We start from the raw sequence: 19,953 nt of genomic DNA, 5'->3' as shown, positions 1-19,953 counted from the left end.
CCACCTTAAACATAAAAAAAAAAAAGCACTAACGGGGCGTTATGAAGCCAGGGCCTTGGTCGGGACCTGGCCTTGGCCCAAGCAGGCCAGCGTTGAGCCGATAGCCAGTCTCCCCTCATGAGGAAAGAATATTCCTTGTGATTTTCTCATTCTCTCGCCACCAATCATGTCATGACAAGGAGCCTGGTGACGCCCATAACTAACATCGCATGGCAGCTAGTTATCGTGGGCATATTCCTCTCAATAAACAGGTGCACGTCTCATTCCTACATGGGAGAGTCACTTCATTCCATTAGAAACAGGTATAAAAGGATATCTTCCTGCCCTAGTAAAGGATCCATCTTCTTCTGCACATAATTGACCCTAAACTCTCTCGAGGAAGAACTAACTTGATTATCAGAGCGACGTCCCAAGACAACCTCCAGTCGTCCTTTAACGATTATTTTATGCTGTGTTCACAGGAAAAACTCCAGGACAAATCTGTCTACAAGCAACCAATTCCTTGTCGAACATGTCAATACATATATATATATATATATATATATATATATATATATATATATATATATATATATATATATATATATATATATATATATATATATATATAAAAGAGATCAAATTCGAACCAAATACTCTTAGAAGCATAGAACCATATAAAAATAATTATGGTTATTTATAAACATTTTATATATTCATAAATAAATATATACATATGTTCATAAATAAACATGTAAGTTCGGTCATGAACATTAGTAATTTTTGTATCGTTATATGGTTCTACGTTGAACCCACCTTTTATTTATATATATATATATATATATATATATATATATATATATATATATATATATATATATATATATATATATATATATATATATATATATATATATTCTGGAGATATACTAATCTAAGCCAAAAAAGAAGACGTACATTAAGAGGTGCATATGTACATAATCATAGCAAAAAACCAATTCTTTTTTTATTTTAAGATAAAACTATAATTGAAAAAACAAATGAATATAACAAAATTCATAATTTTTTATCTTATTTCTATAGACATTTATATTAATATATAAATAAATGAATATACTAGAATTCATAATTCATAATCTTTTATCATCTTTTGATAAACATCTATATTGATATATAAACCTAAATACTAAAAAAACAACAAATGGAGTTTTTTTAGAATGTGAAGCGTATACAATTCAGATCTCATGATTCACGATGTTAACTTGACTTATTAATATTCACAGTGTAAATATGAACCGTATATAATTTAGTTTTAGGCATTGACAATATGAATCTAAGCTAAAATTTTGATTTTTCTAATATATCAATATTAATGTCTATTTAAAGAGTACCAAAAAGTATGAATTATGATATATTTATTTTAATTTTTTTTCGACAAAAAATCAAAACAAAGTTTCATAAATGGTCCTGATGTTTTAAAAATTTTCACTAATATTGTCCTCATGAAACCGTTTTTGCATAGATAATCCCTTTAGATCAGAAATTGCACATATTTGGTCCTTATGACTAACCTTGTTATCAGATACGGCACGTGTATGTGAAATGACAAAAACGACCTTTGTATTTTGCACATAAATATTCCTTATAACCCTCTCTCTCTCTCTCTCGCCTAAAATTTGGTAACAAGGTCTTATATTGAAGAACAAGATGGAGATTGTAAAATAATAATCTCTGCTCGTTGTGAAATCGTGAATGGTTTATCAATTATGTAAGAAACCTAGGACTGTTACCATTGTTATGTTTCAAATCAATTCCAATTCCTAGTTTCAATTCTCGTAGGAGAGGTAGTAACCTAAGTTCAAAGGCGGTAAAACATGGAAAGTAGAAGACGAGAAGGGATGTCGAAACAAGGAGCTACATAGACGATTATTATGATGTGTAAGATGGAAATCAAATGTGCACTCTTTCTTTTGTTCCTGATAAGTTGCCAATCAATCATCAAAATCACCTTGTGTAGGTTACTTTCTCGCTCAAACACTTTCGTGTTATCATGTTATTGTGTCAAAAGTAAGGCGACATGGACCAACATAAGGCGACTAAATACCTATTCTCTCACATCCATCGTGGACCACCGGCATACCATCCAACAACTAATTGCATCCGCAAATCAGACCTTCAATGGTGTTCACAACAAGGATATGGTATGTAATTCTAAGGTTGTTTTTTCTTGTACGTTACAATTGATAGTAACTCCCAGATTTGTAGCTCACAGATAATATGGATTTAATATATTATCTATTTAATATTGTAAAAAAATATCTATTTGATTTTGAAAAAGCCTATCCGAATAAACCTTAAAATTATCTTTCAATCCGTCCCACGATGGACTATTGTTATTCATAATTGGAGGTGTAACCATATATAGAACCGTTTTTTTAGGATTAGGTGCTGGAAGATGTGTATTAGATTTTATTCATTGAACAATCATCAATAATCTTAAAAGATTTTAACAAGTATGTGTTCTTCCATGTAACACCTTGTTCCTGAATTTCAGGAGAGAGAGAGAGAGAGAGAGAGAGAGAGAGAAAGAAAGAGAGAGAGAGAGAGATAGTCATAAGGACTATTTTTGTTCAAAAAACAAAGGGTATTTTCATCATTTCACATATACTTAAAAGAATTTGTTAACAAATTTTCTCGTAAGGACCTTTTATGTGCAATATATGCCCCAAAATGACTATTTATGCAAAAAAAAAATAGTTTCACAAGAAGGTCATTTCGAACATTTTAGATTATTATTATTAAGGGTATTTTTTCAATTCGAAAAATTTAATTTTGTTTTTATGTTTTCATAGATTGACACAAAATAAGAAGGGTCTGTCGGTTCTTTTAACATCAAACATATTGCTAGCATATCTTAATAGATTAAATACTTTATCTTGTATACCTCCTGTCTCAAACTTCCAAACACTTTCAAACTATTCCATCAACACCGAGATTCAAGGACATACCACCATCGCTAGCTACTGACGCCATCTCCGTCATAGATCGTTATTGCTAACAATCACCACCACTTCCACTATTGTTACTTCGTCTTTATTGTCTATCTAGCGAAACACCTCAACTCTCATTCATCGCTTTCTTTCTAATTTATAATGAAAAAAAACACCATATATTCATAAGTTCTTATGTGTTTAATGAATTTCATATCTAGATCTTGAGCGTACAGTCCCTTTAACGATGGTCAACGGTAGTTCGACCACCATTTCAGATCTCCGCTATCATTTTCTACTTCAGCTCTACTCCGGCTAGGTTCTAGAAACCGTAAAATTTTATTCTGTAGCATTAAAATCTCATATATGGGACCTCCAACGACTCTAAGAAAAATGAAAATCTCATATCTGGAACCTTTGGCGAATCTAAGAATCATGACAATCTCAGAGTTAGTTCCTCCGACCACCATCAGATCTTAATCTAAAATACACCACCAAAATTTTTATCCGGATTCAGAAACCAACATCAAGAATCTCCTGTTATGGTCTACGCATTCGTAGGACAACCCTTCTACCATGAACTATGTGGCATCCCCATTTTCACGGCCAGAAAAAAGACCGATTTCGTTTATGCTTTATAAAAATCAGAGTACCTCTTTTAATAAAAATGTTGCAGAATTTGTTCCCAGTAAAACATGATAAATACGTTATCAAAGCATTTCCGAAGAAAAGTACTTTTATTCAGTTTAAAACATTTGCGATGTCATCGTCAATACAGAAACATAAGCATAAACAGAACTTACATTCATTATCACTAGTGATTTATATCTCCTTAATCTCTCAGTGTAATGTAACTTCATATCAACACATGTGATATAAATAAACTGAGTGGGTCAGGTTGGGAAACCTGGTGAGTACATAGGGTTTTCAACCCACAATAAATAAGTTTATTAACTTTATCAAACCAAACAAACTCGATTACACATTCCCGTTATCCTCACTTTACATCCCTAAAACATCTAACACAAGGGACCTAGTAGTCTAAGGACTTCCATCGGGGTGACAACACATGCTTCGGGGTTCCTCAGCAATTCATGTCAAATAAGGTAACCATGTGGGGAATGGAGTACTGCTGGTGAGAACACAGTTCAAATAAACACCTACAGGTTGCGAGCCTGCTAGCGTTCTACTGGACTGTCAAGAATAGTCTGTGGTCGTCATCTATACTCCGCTAGATGACTGGATCATCAATAACATCTATATCGAGGCCTATCATTTTTTTTATTTGGTCACACAACAACTATTACATCTACCCATGTTTTACCCAACACATTTTGTAGATATAAAATATATATACAATTTAAATCATTTAAAACGTGTATAAAAATATTTCACCCAACATAGACAACAAGTATTCAAACAATATGCACACATAGCACGTAATTTATGTTAAATACTTCATATCTATGTGTAAGATGAAAGGGACCATGCATTCACTTGAAAAAGTGGTGATTCTAAACTCAGACAGCGCTTCGCTTCTTAAAAATAATTTCCTTCGACGAAACCTACTATTATTACCACTAGAGTTTAGTTTATTATTCGTCTAGACTAATTAATAGTTTAGCTATTATTACTATTATAAAAGCGTTAAAAAATACTTATATAACCTATAATAATAGCCCAAGTACTTATTATAAGTTCGTAAGAATGTTACTATAATTAAATAAAAGTTATATTAAAAATATCATATGCGTAGCTCACTTACAGCGGGTTTTATAGAAAAACGGGCTTTGCTTGGAGCAGCGTTCCCGAGTCGAAAAGCACTTCTTCTCGGAGCCGTTGAGCACTCTGGGGCTTCTGCTTCGTGCTAGGGAGGTTTCCTAGGCTTTTCGGGGGGTTTCGGGGCAACAAAGAGGTTCTAGAGAGAGAGAGAGAGAGAGAGAGAGAGAGAGTAAAGAGAAGAAAGAATGAGAAAGGTGTGAAGAAAATGAGGGTGGGAGAGGTTCTAATTATAGGGTGAATTATGGCTAAACTTGGTGCCACATGTCACCATATGGTAGCAAGACTTGGGGAAAAAGCAATGACCAACATTGTGACACGTCACCCATTTTCGCACAACACACTTCCCACTTCTAAAATCCGTAACATTCACATACAAGCTTTTCTTTTGACGTTCTTTATATCCACGCATAGGTAAAAACAAGGTCTACAACTTTCATTTTGATTCCGTCGGCTAATTCTTGACCGATCTTAAATTTAACAGTACGAGAAGATTATACCGTTAAATGTCGGTGTAAAATTCATAACTTCTACATACGGACTCTGTTTTCGTCTATTTTTTTTACTGTTGAGTTCCTATTAATGAGATATTCAATTCTCATTTAGGTCGCATAGACCAAAAACCGATCGATCTAAAATTCGAGTTTCGGGCTGTGTACTACTAAACCAAATCTTAGAAAATTCATAACTTCATCATACGAAGTCAGATTTGCGCGTTCTTTTTTTTTCTTGGTTTAACGTATACTACAACTTTTTCTTAGATTTCTAAGGCTAAAAATTCCTGCATCGTAAATTCACTATTTACGTCTCCCGGTGTCGTGCCGGTTTTGCCGTAAAACTTCGACGGACCATAACTTCTTCGTTATAACTCCGATTTCGGCGTTTTTATATGTACAGAACTCTTGAGACATATTCTACAACTTGGTTAAGATTATTTATTTTAAATAATCTTTTGTCGAAAATTCGTTTTCGACCTCTATTATCTCTAAATTGTATAGCTCGGATCTATAAGCGTTACAAACTACCATCATCCCACCACTCTTGAGTGTGTTCAAACTCAACCACCTTCTATGACGAGCTCATATATGTAAATCATCTAATTATTGTACATTATCTCAAATCTGGAACATGGTTTAGACATGGTGCTTCATAAAATACATGAATTAAATTAGGTATATTTACAGCTATGAGTATGTGTCTAAAATTTTGTATCAAGCTATAAATAAGTGTCTAAAATTTTGTATTATGTTCTGATTTAGTGTCCGAAATGTTATATTAAGTTGTGAAATGTGAACTTTTTTTATTCAGATCCGATAATGAGTTGTTAATGTAGTGTATTTAAATTGTAAATTTTATATATTAAATTATGAATAAAGTACATTAAGTAGTGACTGTACTGTATAAAGTTTAGAATTTTGTATAAATTTCATAAAAAACTGCGAGTGATTAAACTAATATGTTTATTCAACTGTGAATATATTATATTAACTATGCATGTGGTAAGTTGAAATGTGAAAAATGACGTTTTTTTCTATTTTTCTGTAAAGAATAAAAAAAGGAATTTAATAATTCATGGCATACATCCACTTTTTCTCAAATGAGAGGTTATTATTTCTCATCGTACATGTAAGCTTTTAAGGTGTAAATATATAATTTTTTAAAAGTTTTAAGTTGGAGATGCATTATTCTTTTATTTTTTCCTACTAAATTATGAATTATGTATAAATGTATATTATTTTTGTGTTTATATATGAATGATACATGCATAAATGTTTTGTAATGATTTTGTGAACGTATAAATGTTTTGGTGTAGTATAAATTATATACACATTTTTTAATCATGTCTTAATTTATGAATTTTGTATAAATAGTTTTATTAAATTATGAGTGTGTGTATAACCTGTTAGTACTGACATTAAAATGACGACGCATGGTAGCTGGAAGTGGTGGTGGTGGTAGGTGGCGGCCACCAAGTAACATTGCTACCACCAATCATCATTCGGATCATAGAATAAGTTGTGAATGTACTGTATTTAAATTGTGAATGTTTTGTAATTACCCTTACTAAACATCGAAATATCATATATGCTCAGCCTAATATTTAAATATCATATTTTACATTCTTAAATCTTTTAAATATCAAATATATCCGAATCTAATTTTTAATAGTTTTTAATATTTTTTAAACTTTGTTTATATATAAAGTTCGTTAAAATTAAGAGAACGACTAAATGGACTATACTGCCATTAATTTCTGAATAACATGAACAATTAACATGATTAGCTTCTTGTGCCCATCTCTCTTAAGACAGTGAATTGGTTGCAAAGTCCTATTACCTGGAGAATATATATAACCAAAAATTATTTCCAACATATTCACCTCAATATGTGCTCGTTGAATAGCAGCCCTTTCAGCTTTTACACAAGCTTCCAAGGTAGCTCTTTCACGAGATTCCTTTGTTGCCCTCTGTACATATGATCTGGTTTTCTCTCTTTCGATTTCCCATGTCTAATATTTCTCTCCTTCCATTTTTATCTCTATTGGATTTGGTGTCTAAGCCCATAACTATAATTGAGATGTACTTGACTCGATTCTATCAAGGTCCATTTTGGGTTTCCTTCACCAGTGCAATTTGATAGGGTGGAGTTTGAGAATAAAGTTATTTATGGTTTATTAATATATTACACGTATAATATATTAATAAAAAATCATATTATTTAATTAGTATTAATAAAGAATTAATTTGGAATTAATTTTGTGGTCAAAAGAGACTAATTAAATATATGAGGATTTATTATGTAAATCAATGATTCTTGTAGTGTGGGCCAATGATCCATGATTATGTAGATGGGCTAAACTAATCCATGGATAGTCCATGGAGGTTAAATCCATGGAGCATGAGAATGTGTGCGTCATTAGGGTTCACAATGTGTAATCCCTAGCATGTAAAACATTATAAATAAGCCCTTCCTAGAGCCAAAATCGGTTTTCGTTTACTTTCCAAGAGGGTGAAGTTGATTTTGTGCTACTAACCTATTCCCTCAAGCCTCCTCTTGCATTTGGTGTTTGTGAACCAATAGATGCATCACACTTAAGGTGCTCAAGGTTTCAAAGGTCAAGAACCCTACCCTACTCAAGAGGTAAGCATCGAAACTAATTTTATATGGTATAGCTTCAATTGTGTGCCAGCTAGGGAGAATGCTTTGGAAAAATTGAAAATGCATGTATAATTAGAGAAAACGTAGATCCAAATAATTTAGGGTTGCATGTACACCATAGGAGTGTTATAGTTGTCACAACCAAACAATCTCTTCCACTCTATCTGCTTGCATAGATTCTTTACTTCTAGAATCATTCATGTTTTCCCTTTATCGCTACTTTTTGGGCATTGTCATCACAATTATTCGACATCATCAAACTCTGTTAAGTCGTGTGAATAAAGGGATCTTTTACATAGTTATCATCACCATGATGGGTATTCTATTCTAATTTTTGAGACATGTAACACCCAGAATTTGAAGAGCAGTTTTGGGTATAAATCACGCTTTTGAGGATTCGACACAACACATTGGAGGCACCAACACGACATGTCTAGAAAAGTAAACATGTGTGTTTCAGTATGGGAAACACAACGTGTTGCCTCTTGGAACACGGTGTGTTGATGGCTGGAATGAAACCCTAATCTCCCAGGGTTTTCCTCCTTATTTAAAGGAATGAGAACACCAGGGTTTGTTCACCCTCAACCCCCATCAATCCTTCAAGTCAGGAAAGAAACCCTAATCATTTTCCCTCTCATTGGTGAGCTAGTGTGGTGCTTTTGAAGCAAAATAAGGAAGAATTTGGAAGAAGGAAGCAAAGATCCAACAAGCAATCCCTCATCTTTTAGTTTAGCACTCTTCTGGACCTTTTCAAGTGTCCAAGATCCGATTATTTTTCCATGTTGCTAGATATTGAGTTTTTCCATTTAGCTTCTTGATCTTGATGGTTGGAATCGTTAGATCTCATAAAGTTTGCAACTTTATGATTCTTCAGGTCAAGGTGACCAAGTAAAGTCTTGGATCAGGCCTATAGCCAAGTTTGATGCTATGCATTGAGATTTGGTCATCAATCCCCATTTTGACCTAATATGGGTTCAAGACATGCATTATACATGCATGTCTATAAAGCACCGACCCTTGGGATGGTTTTGGTGCAAGAATCTCTTCTGGAAAGGATGGGCTTTCGACTTTATGGATTAAGTGCTTATTGGTTAAACCCTTGTATCTTCAAGCTTTATGGTTGGGTTTTTGGACCCTTGAGTAGTCCCAATAGATAAAGTTTGAAACTTTATCCTTCTTAATAACATTATTGTCTAGATCTGGCCTTTAGTGCTGTTGGAATTGAAGAAAGGAGTTGAATGTATTAAGTTGCAGGAACTTGGGAAAACACGACATGTTTGCAAGTCAACACGGCATGTCGGCTGAGGTATTCTCGACCGTTTGGTTACAGGCTGAATACGACGTGTTTGCAAGTAAACACCACATGTTAAGTCAACATGGACCGTTGACCTTGACATTTGACCAAGTTTCACCTTGAGGGTATTTTGGAATTCTTATGGAAAATGGTCGTTTGATGGAATTAGGTATCGTGTAGAGAGATGAGATTGGGAGTCGGGCCCCATCAGTTCTATTCAGTTTGCGAGGTGAGTTTTTCCTCACTGTACTTGCGTGTCGAAGGCACCAATGTCGGCTCATTTAGATTGATATCCTTTTTTGTATGCTATTGTATTGTTGGGATCTATTAGATCGGTATCCTGGTAGATAGTATGTTGCTATGTTGTAGTGATCTGTTAGATCGGTCTCTTGGTAGATAGGACGTTGATATACTTAGTGATCTGTAGATCTGCTTGACTGGCTGTAGACTGTTATGTGATTATCTATTATAGGTACACATGTTTGGTCAATGGTTGAGGATTCACTGCTTCGTGCGTAAGCCAACAGGCCGGAGCATACCAACTCAGTGGTTGAATGGGTCTGAGGGTATTCCATCCCGAGGATGATTGGACCCATAGTATGTTGGCATTCCAACCTAATGGTTGAGGGGCATGTGGCATTCTATCCCGAGGATGATTGGACCCATAGTATGTTGGCATTCCTACCTAATCGTTGAGGGATTCCAACCAGATGGTTGATCCCATAGTATGTCTTTATTTGATATGTGTTATTTGTTGTGTGTTGGTACTTTAGGGGAAACTCAGTAAGCTTTGGGCTTTACATTTTGGGTTATGTTTCAGGTACCTCAGATGATCGTTGGAAAGCGAAGCCATGATCGTGCACCTCCTCGTGTTTTGATTTATGATTTTGGGCAATCTCTGAGATTAAACTTGTTTTGAAAGCTATTTTGTGAACATTGATGATTTATGGATTGGTCTTAAAATATTAAAATTTTCTTGAAATTTTTAGGATGTTACAAGTTGCTATCAGAGCCTTCGTTTGAGTGAATTGGAGGAACGCTCATGTAATCCAGTCTCAAACTAAGATAAAAGATTTTAAAAATGATTTTCAAATGGGTTTCGAAATGAACAAGGAGGACGCGATGTGTACAATCAATCGGAGCCCATAAGTAGACCCTAAATTACCATATATTTATTTTAGATTATGTTATGTTAGAATAACATGCTAGTAATAGGATAGGGATCTTCAGGAATCTTATGATAGAATTGCCAGATATATTGATGCGGGCCCTAGTGTGGAGGATCGGGCCCTTGCGTTCCTAGAGGCCCTCGATCGTGTGACTAAAGAGGCTTCACGGAAATGGCCATAACTTTGGCCACGAATCTCTGTTTCGGGCCTACGACCAGTCAAATCGAAGCTTGGAGCAAGGAGCATGTCTAGATAAGTACCCAAAGGGGACTTACCCATTTTTGAGTCTAGAAATCGCTTTCTAAATGGAGTCATGAACACTTTCGTTATTTTTCCTTAATTTTTGGATTTGGTTTTTGGGTTTGTATTTGGCCCATGGACTTTTAGGGTTTCATTTTAATTTTTGCTTCTTATTTAACTGTTTTTGATGTAATTTGGATGGTCGATCATCAATTTTATGAAATTTCGATTTTCTCCCAAATTCTGTGTGTTAACCCAGATTTTGAAGCTAATCCCACGGTATTCGTAGAATCAACGTGGTTTTGAATAGATTGTCCTGGCTATTCTTTTAGAATCAACAGGTTCATTCTTGGTTATCTTTATGTTGTTTTTTTGCGCTGAATTAGTTGGTATCAGAGACTGGTTCCTGGTTCAAAATGCCTCCAAGGAGAAACAGGCCACCCGCTAATTTTCATGAGCAAGAACTAGAAGAACGTATTATAGCACGAATGGAGGAGAGGATGGATCAAATGGTTGACCAACTGACTGATAGGATTGTCGAACTGATGAATCGAGGAGGGCAAAGGTCTCAAACACATTCTCAAGTGGAATATGGTGAATTTGGGAACCCGTTCGGCGGCACTGACGGTTCATATTCTGAAGACGATCTAGAAAGGCGGCCAAGGCGTGATCATAAAGGTGACAATAGGCATTGGGAGGCCAGAATGAGAATTGATATCCCAGAATTTGATGGGGTCAGTTTGAATCTGGAGGGGTTCATCGACTGGTTGGCTACTGTTGAGGAAGTTTTTGAGTTCAAAGAAGTCCCTGAAAACAAAAGAGTGTCATTGATTGCTACCAGGCTACGTGGTAGGGCATCTGCATGGTGGCAACAACTGAAACTGACACGAGACAGGCTCGGAAAGTCAAAGGTTGTGACTTGGAGGAAGATGAAGAAGTGTTTACGATCCAACTTCCTACCCCATAATTTTCAAAGGTTGATGTACCAACGGTTGCAAAATCTGAAGCAGGGTGCCAAATCAGTTGACAATCACACAACTGAGTTCTACCAATTGATTGCCCGAAACGATATCCAAGAGACAGAGGAACAACTCGTTGGTCGATATATTGGAGGTCTACGGGTCCAAATCATGGACTCTGTAAATATGTTTCACCCGGTATCTATTTCTGAAGCGCACCAACGGGCGTTGGCTTTTGAGAAACAAAGTCGTCGGGTGGGTGGTTCGTCTTCAACTGCCAATACTGGAGGAAGTTCCGGGACGGGTGGTATGGTACCCCGTGTTTTTCCTAATCAACAAAGACCGACATCTAACAATGTTGTACCAAATCCTGGGACAACTATTAGTAGCAGCTTGAAGTGTTTTAGTTGTGGGCAGACAGGTCACCGACAATTAGAGTGCAAGAAGGTCGGAAAACGTCATTTGTTTGCTGAGAAAGCTGATTGGCAAAATGATGATGCCGGTGAAAATTACAAAGATCCCCCTGTGTATGACGAAGAGCATCAATGCGAAAAGGAAGTTGTAACTGGAGATGTGGGGGTAAATTTGGTGGTAAGGCGGTCTTGTTTTACACCAAAAGTTGTTGGTGATGATTGGCTCAAACACAACATCTTTCAGTCAACATGTACTATTTTGGGAAAGGTTTGTACTTTTGTTATTGATTCAGGAAGTTGTGATAACCTTATATCTGAATAAGCAGTTCAAAATTTGGCTTTGAAAACAGAAAATCGCCCTAAGCCTTACAAGCTACAATGGCTTAAGAAAGGTGGCGAGGTCACTATATCTAAACGAGCCCTTGTTCAATTTTCTGTTGGTACCACGTATAAAGATGATGTATGGTGTGATGTGGTTGCTATGGATGCTTGTCATTTGTTGTTGGGCATACCTTGGGAGTATGATCGTAACATTGATCATAACGGGCGGACTAATACTTACAATTTCTTGTTTGGTGGTGTGAAGATAACATTGGTTCCCAGTAAGCAAAAGGAGACAGTTTGAAGACGAGTTGGAGTATTGCTCGGGAAGGAAGTCGCTAAGGAGGTTGAAATTCCTGAGGCTATGGTTCCTCTGCTTAAGGAATTCGTTGATGTTTTCCCTAATGAATTATATGATGGTTTGCCACCTTTATGTGACATCCAGCATCATATTGATTTACAACCAGGAGCTCAGTTGCCTAATAGGCCACATTACAGAATGAGTCCCGAAGAGCATGAGGAGTTGTGACGACAGGTGGAGGACTTGATTTCAAAAGGTAACGTTCGGGAGAGCATGAGCCCTTGTGCTGTTCCTGCTTTGTTGACTCCTAAAAAGGATGGTACTTGGCGTATGTGTGTTGACAGTCGTGCCATCAATAAGATCACAGTGAGGTACAGATTTCCAATTCCTCGACTTGATGACCTACTTGACCAAATTAGCGATGCCTCTGTCTTTACTAAACTGGACTTGAAGAGCGGGTACTATCAGATTTGACTTAGGCCTGGGGATGTGTGGAAGACTGCCTTCAAGACTCGTGAAGGATAGTATGAGTGGTTGGTGATGCCTTTCAGTTTATCAAACGCTCCTAGTACATTTATGCGTGTGATGAACCAGTTGTTCAGGCCCTTTATTGGTAAATTTGTAGTCGTTTATTTTGATGACATACTTATTTACAGTGCTACTTTCGGTGAGCATGTCAACCATGTGAGGCAGGTTTTGACCGTACTTCGACGGGATAGTTTGTATGCAGCTATGAAGAAATGTGTGTTTATGGTTCTTAAAGTCTTGTTCTTGGGGTACGTTGTTTCTGGGGAAGGAATCCAGGTGGAAGAGTCTAATGTAGCAGCTGTCAGACAATGGCCAAGTCCAACTACCATCACTGAAGTTCGAAGCTTTCATGGCCTTGCTTTATTCTATAGGAGGTTTATTCCAAACTTTAGTTCTATTGTGGCACCAGTGACTGATTGTATGAAAGGGAAGACCTTTACTTGGACCAAAGCAGCAGAATTAGCTTTCCAATTAGTAAAAGAGAAGCTTACTACATCACCGATTCTTGTATTGCCAGACTTTTCTCAAGTGTTTGAATTACACACAAATGCTTCCAAGGTTGGGATTGGACCAGTTCTAAGTCAAGGAGGACGACTGGTTGCCTATTTTAGTGAGAAGTTGATGGGGCCAAAGCTGCGTTATAGCACTTATGATGTTGAGTTCTATGCAGTGGTCCAAGCTATAAAGCATTGGCGCCATTATCTATTTCATAAGGAATTTGTTTTGTTCACAGATCATGATTCATTAAGACATATTCGCATTCAAGATAAGGTGTCACATAAACATGGGAGGTGGATGTCGTTCTTGGAAAAATTCACTTTCGTGGTGAAACACAAGTTTGGGATGTCAAATCGGGTGGCTGATGCATTGAGTCGGAGGAGTAATTTGCTAGTTTCCATGAGGGTTGGTGTGCCGGGGATGGATGTCCTCATCGAGCAGCTAACGGTTGATCCTTATTTATTCTGTTGTTTTGCAGGGTATACAATCTGGACAGATGTCTGATTTTCTACTGCATGAAGGTTTTCTTTTCAAAGGCAATCAATTGTGCATCCCTGATTCTAGTCTCCACCTTCAAATCATTAGGGAGCACTTTACAATTGGTACAATCATCTTATTTTTGGCCTACAATGCGCAAGGAGGTGGATAGATATGTTAAACGGTGTCAAATCTGTCAGGTGTCAAAGGGCATATCTACCAATGCAGGACTCTATATGCCTTTGCCTGTTCCATCACAACCTTGGGTAGACATCAGCATGGATTTTGTGTTGGGTTTACCACGTACTCAACGGGGAAATGATTCAATATTTGTGGTTGTTGATCGTTTTTCTAAGATGGTGCACTTTATTCCTTGCAAAAAGACGACGTATGCAGTTAATGTGGCCTAGTTATTCTTTTGAGACGTCTACCGTTTGCATGGATTGCCATCTTCTATTATTTCAGATCGAGACACTAGGTTTTTGAGTCATTTTTGGCGCAGCCTATGGAAAATGGTGAACACTCAGCTGAATATTAGTAGTACATATCATCCTCAAACGGATGGCCAAACAGAGGTTCTCAATCGATCCCTTGGTAATATTTTGCGGTGTTTAGTGGGTGATCATGTGAAGACCTAGGATCAGAAGCTTTGTCAAGCTGAGTTTGCTCATAATCATGCTATCAACCGAAGTATTGGGTATAGTCCATTCCAGGTGATCTATTCTGTTCAGCCACGGGGACCACTTAATTTGATGTCACTGCCTGTTCCTAGGGTTGTTCCAAAGAAGGTGCAGGATTTTGTTGGAGGACTGCATGATGTTCATAAGGTTGTTCATGCCAACTTGGTCCGAGCTAACTCCAAGTACAAGCAAGATGCAGATAAAAAACGGAGACAAGTTGATTTTGATGTAGGTGACTTTGTTTGGGCTGTTTTGACTAAAGATCGTTTTTTGGTTGGTGAGTACAACAAACTGTCAGCAAAGAAGATTGGACCAGTGGAGATTGTGGAGAAGATTAATTCCAATGCTTACCGTCTACAGTTGCCAAGCCACATTTGTTGTTCCGATGTTTTCAATGTAAAGCATTTGCTTCCTTATTATGGGGATTCTTCTAATGATGAACATGGTGCACATTTGAGGTCGAATTTTGTCTACCCAGGAGGGGATGATGTGGGCCCTATTGTGGAGGATCGGGCCCTTGCGTTCCTAGAGGCCCACGGTCGTATGACTAAAGGGGCTTCACGGAAATGGCCATAACTTTGGCTACGAATCTCCATTTCGGGCCTACGACCAGTCAAATCGAAGCTTGGAGCAAGGAGCATGTCTAGATAAGCACCCAAAGGGGACTTACCGATTTTGAGTCCATAAATCGCTTTCTAAATGGAGTTATGAATAATTTTGTTATTTTTCCTTAATTTTTGGGTTTTGTTTTTGGGTTTGTATTTGGCCCATGGACTTTTAGGGTTTCATTTTAATTTATGCTTCTTATTTCACTGTTTTTGATGTAATTTGGATGGTCGATCATCCATTTTATGAACTTTCGATTTTCCCCCAAATTCTGTGTGTTAACCCAGATTTTGAAGCCAATCCCACGGTATTCGTAGAATCAACGTGGTTTTGAAGAGATTGTCCTGACTATTCTTTTAGAATCAACAGGTTCATTCTTGGTTATCTTTGTGTTGTTTTTTTGTGCTGCATCATATATGATGCCTCATCTCTTGAAGAATACCTTATTGTTTGTTGTATAACTCTCTCGTGTGTGAACTAACAATTTGTGAATGCGCTAAGTAACATACTACATGGGTTAAATGGTCTTAAGGTAAGGAATTTGGTCCTGTTGTGCAACTCTTATCTAAGTCCAACCATTATAGGATTGAATATTCTAGCCTAAGATTGTTTAAGTCATGTAGTATGTGATAGTGTTCATGGGATAGTTATCTGGCACCAATGGAGTGTCGTGTGGAAGTTAGTGGTAGGATGAGTTATTGGGGTCAGCCTGCCGGTCGCGATATGTTTATCCTTCCTCTAAGTAGTGAGAATATAGTGTATGAGTACGCTAGTGTGTATTGTTAGTGTTGTTGTGACGATCCTCTGAGACAAATATGGGCAGGTGTTGAAGGTAGTATGGGTCCGTACTATAGACAGCACAGGACCTGTACGCGTATCAAGGAAGTCACAACCCTAGGGCTTTGTTGGGAGTTGTCTTCCCTTGTATGATGTGTGTTTCTTTTGATATTTCCCAAGTTTGTGTTCAGTATGGTGATGATGAGACGATTATAGGTGGGATCCAGATCATGATCAGGAGCTAGTGGCCAAGATAGGCCGGTGTTGTCCGTCAAGCAGATGCGGGAGATGATTTTCATGAAGGTTTTTCAGATTTTGCAAGAAGAATTGTCTGATGTCATAATTCAGATCATTGGCACGGTAATTTCTAGGCTCGAGGAGCAAGCTGCATCTTTGTAGACTGCAAGAGGTGTTGCTAATGAGATGACTGTTATTGGAGATCTGGTTGTGGGGACATAACTAGGAAAGAGAAGTAGGGATGTTTTAGAAGAGGACGAGGAGACTATAGTTCCTGACCTGGATATTGGAAGTCAGGAGAATCATGAGGTGTATGGTAAGTGTGGGGGAACTCACGAATTTTCTTGTCACCAGTTCAGGTGTTTCAACTGTGGGGAATGAGGGCATGTGCATCGGGATTGTAAGAAGGATCAAATATGCTTTAATTGTCACCAGCCCAGTCATTTTCGGTCCAACTATCCTACTTTGGAGGTGGAGGGAGCTTAGGTCCCAACGCTCGTTATTCTTTAGCAGGTCAAGGTCGAGCCGCAAGAAATCACTGGTATGTTATTCGACCCCCAATTCTGTATTGATATTATGGCGAAATTGTTCTGATCAGTGTTATATATACCTTGGAATCTTCTTGGGTGTTGGTAAGTAGTATCTTTGGGTAGTTATATGTTTTTCCTGAATTATGTATTGTGAATCTTCATATGCCATTTCTCATGCCAAGAGTCATCGGTGTGGTCGTATCTTGTTGGGTGCGATTTAGTGGTTCAGTGGATTGTTCTTGTCTCTTTGGTGGATCCAGTTCAGGGGTATGGATTGGAAGATCTATGGTCAAGTAGTAGGAATAATTCATCAGACAAGTCGGAGTTCGGACATGATGACATTCGTTTAGGTAGGATTGGAAGTTGTCCATGAGAGAACCTTCGGGTTCAATCACTATCATTGCTAGGGAAGGAGTGGTAGCAAGGAGTAGATGTTTTGGATCGTAGGTCGGTAATTTTGACGCAGATACATGAAATCCTTAATTTTAAAGTGGTTATGATTTGGAAAATTTCAGAGGTCTTTAAATGAAATTTAGGATTTTCTTAGGATTTGTTTGATCCTTATCTGTAAGATCATCATGTATGTGTTATTCCTTCCAGGGTCAGGGATTGTTATACCTGGTTGAGCCGGTTGAGTTATGGGTTGGTTTCAATACCAAAGAATGGTAGTTCGAACCCTAAGTGGGAGAGAACTGGGTATTTTGCTTGGAGAATCATCGATTTGTTCGAGTTTATGGTATTATAAGCATGAATCATAGGGATTTTTGGGGTGAGTATGTGGGATATCAGTTCGCGATTTGGTGAAGGCAAGGGCATATAGTAAGTGGAGATCGGATGTAGGTTTCAGGTGGTTCATGGGTTATCTGTCAGAAGAAAGTGGCTGGTTAAGGTGCTTGAAGCAACTATTGGTTCCTTTTTGGGATGCCAATGGATGGATAGGAAGCCGCTGGAATACCTCAAGTTGAGTATCGGATGCTGATGGGATTGCCAAATTGTGGTAGGGATGTCTATTCTTAGCCTAGCTTGGTCAGAGGTCGAACATAAATCAGTCCCTAGGTAGAGTATGTTCAGCTCCACACAGGTTTGGGTTGATAGATTTGATGTCAAAGTGTCCTCGATAATTGGTCGTTTCATTCGTTATTTAGTGGGGAATCCGCAATAATCCCAATAGTGACAATTGAAGTTCTATTGATATATAAACCTATAATCAAGATTAGATGTGGAAACTTCACTCGATCTGGTGGGGAACCCGGTTGACCCGCCCCAATAGGGGACATGTATTCCCCGCAAAAACAGGTACCGGGGATGGGGCTGGAGATCTCCATTATGCTAAAATCGGGGACGGGATCGGGGCCGGGTATACCCATCCCCAACCCACCTCGCCCCGCATTGAGGACATCATATATATATATATATATATATATATATATATATATATATATATATATATATATATATATATATATATATATATATATATATATATACATATATACATACACACACACACACACACACACACACATATATATATATATATATATATATATATATATATATATAGAGAGAGAGAGAGAGAGAGAGAGAGTCATGCTCCAATGAGAACAATTTTCCCGTGAGAACATTTGAGAACATTTTTTAGCCTATAAGTTCAAAAAAACAAGCATGTTTGTTATTCAAATACAAATTAACCACCTAACTTCCCCCACCATATTATGTCATTCAAATACAAATAACGGACACCGGAGATGAAATCCACACAACCGTAGATCTGTTCTTCACTCACGTCCTCACCTTCTTCGTCACCAACGATGGAGTCGTATTGGAAAATATCGTCGGGTGGTTCATGAAAGAGGTCCAAGTTGCAGAGTTGCTTGAGGTCTTGTTTTAATCGTATATCGTGGTGGTCACCGTTGATCTCAGGGGCTGAGGTAGGATACTTAAAAGCTTCATATTAACATTATTTCTTCTTCTTTCTCTCTGTGTCCTAAATCGATTTGTCGTTTCCATCTCCACATGATGATGGTCAACTAGTGGATTCTAGGGTTTAATTCATTTAAGTTCTAATAATTAGACAGGCCTATGTCAGGGTAATTATCAACTATTTGGATTGATTACGAGTTCAGTTCTTCCCGATGATCAATTGCGTACTCGTGGTTGTTGCCAATTCTAAATCCCTAAACCTCAAACTCAAGCTCCATCTCATCGTTCGTTGAAAGATACTTCATCCTTAAAGCTAATTTGTTTTTAGGGATTCGGGAGGCTCAGTCACAATACACACAAATATCAACAAGTATACATTTTTCTTTGAGGGTGGTGCCATGATTTTGAAGAAGTTACATGAGACATTTCAACAAGAATTTGGTGTGCTACCCCTAATATAACCATGTGCGAATATTTTAACCTATTTTCATCACTGTAACACAAACGAATGTTGGCATTTACATCTCAAAGCTATCACAGGATATCACCACTTGAGTGATAAAATTTGGTTTTTCAATCTTTTGTGTTATCTTAAAAAAAAAAGCAACAACTGGGATTATGCACTCCTGGTGTTCGGCATATTGCCACAACCATTACTGGTGTTTTTTGTTATCACACTTGATTTTTCTTCTAATATTCACACCAAGTTCTACACCAAGCCTTTAAGAAACTTAGCTTTCACAGCTTCAGTAATTGATAGTGTCATACCACAAAATATATTATTTACACATAATACATCAGAATGAATCGGCTAGTAAAGTTGATATTTGTAGAGTTTATCAATGTTGCAGGTGGTCACTCTTATCTCTATAATTACACACACACAATAAAAATAGCTAGTAAAGTTGATATTTGTATAGACCTTTTATGAACACCAAGTGTTCGATGAAACGCCTCAATGAAAAAGTATCATTTTATGTGAAAATCCTTAACTTTGAACCCTCATTAAACCAAACATTAAGTCCCTTAGGTTAAATTGAATTTCATATCTTAAAAGCCTAATAAGTAACCAACAATCATATAAAAAGTGATA

General features: G+C 37.2%; 1 protein-coding gene across 1 annotated transcript; it reads left to right on the top strand.

Moving 5' to 3' along the window:
* The first annotated feature begins 11,026 nt into the window (after positions 1-11,026).
* On the top strand, positions 11,027-14,134 carry LOC111883152 (uncharacterized). The gene is made up of 4 exons (XM_052770944.1): positions 11,027-11,521; positions 11,621-12,194; positions 12,333-12,584; positions 13,866-14,134. The coding sequence occupies exons 1-4, from the start codon at positions 11,027-11,029 to the stop codon at positions 14,132-14,134; spliced, it is 1,590 nt and encodes a 529-aa protein (XP_052626904.1).
* The last annotated feature ends 5,819 nt before the right edge of the window (positions 14,135-19,953 follow it).

The sequence above is a fragment of the Lactuca sativa genome, chromosome 4 (assembly GCF_002870075.4).
Source record: "Lactuca sativa cultivar Salinas chromosome 4, Lsat_Salinas_v11, whole genome shotgun sequence".
NCBI classification, from domain to species: domain Eukaryota; kingdom Viridiplantae; phylum Streptophyta; class Magnoliopsida; order Asterales; family Asteraceae; genus Lactuca; species Lactuca sativa.
The sequence above is the reverse complement of the archived record's forward strand: the minus strand, read 5'-3'. Positions and strand labels throughout refer to the sequence as shown.

Coding starts and splice junctions, on each gene's coding strand:
- LOC111883152 (XM_052770944.1), top strand. CDS start 11,027: ATGCCTCCAAGGAGAAACAGGCCACCCGCTAATTTTCATGAGCAAGAA. Junction 11,522..11,620: donor ACAGGCTCGGAAAGTCAAAG/GTTGTGACTTGG, acceptor AATCTGAAGCAG/GGTGCCAAATCAGTTGACAA. Junction 12,585..13,865: donor GAAGATAACATTGGTTCCCA/GTAAGCAAAAGG, acceptor TTTTGTTCACAG/ATCATGATTCATTAAGACAT.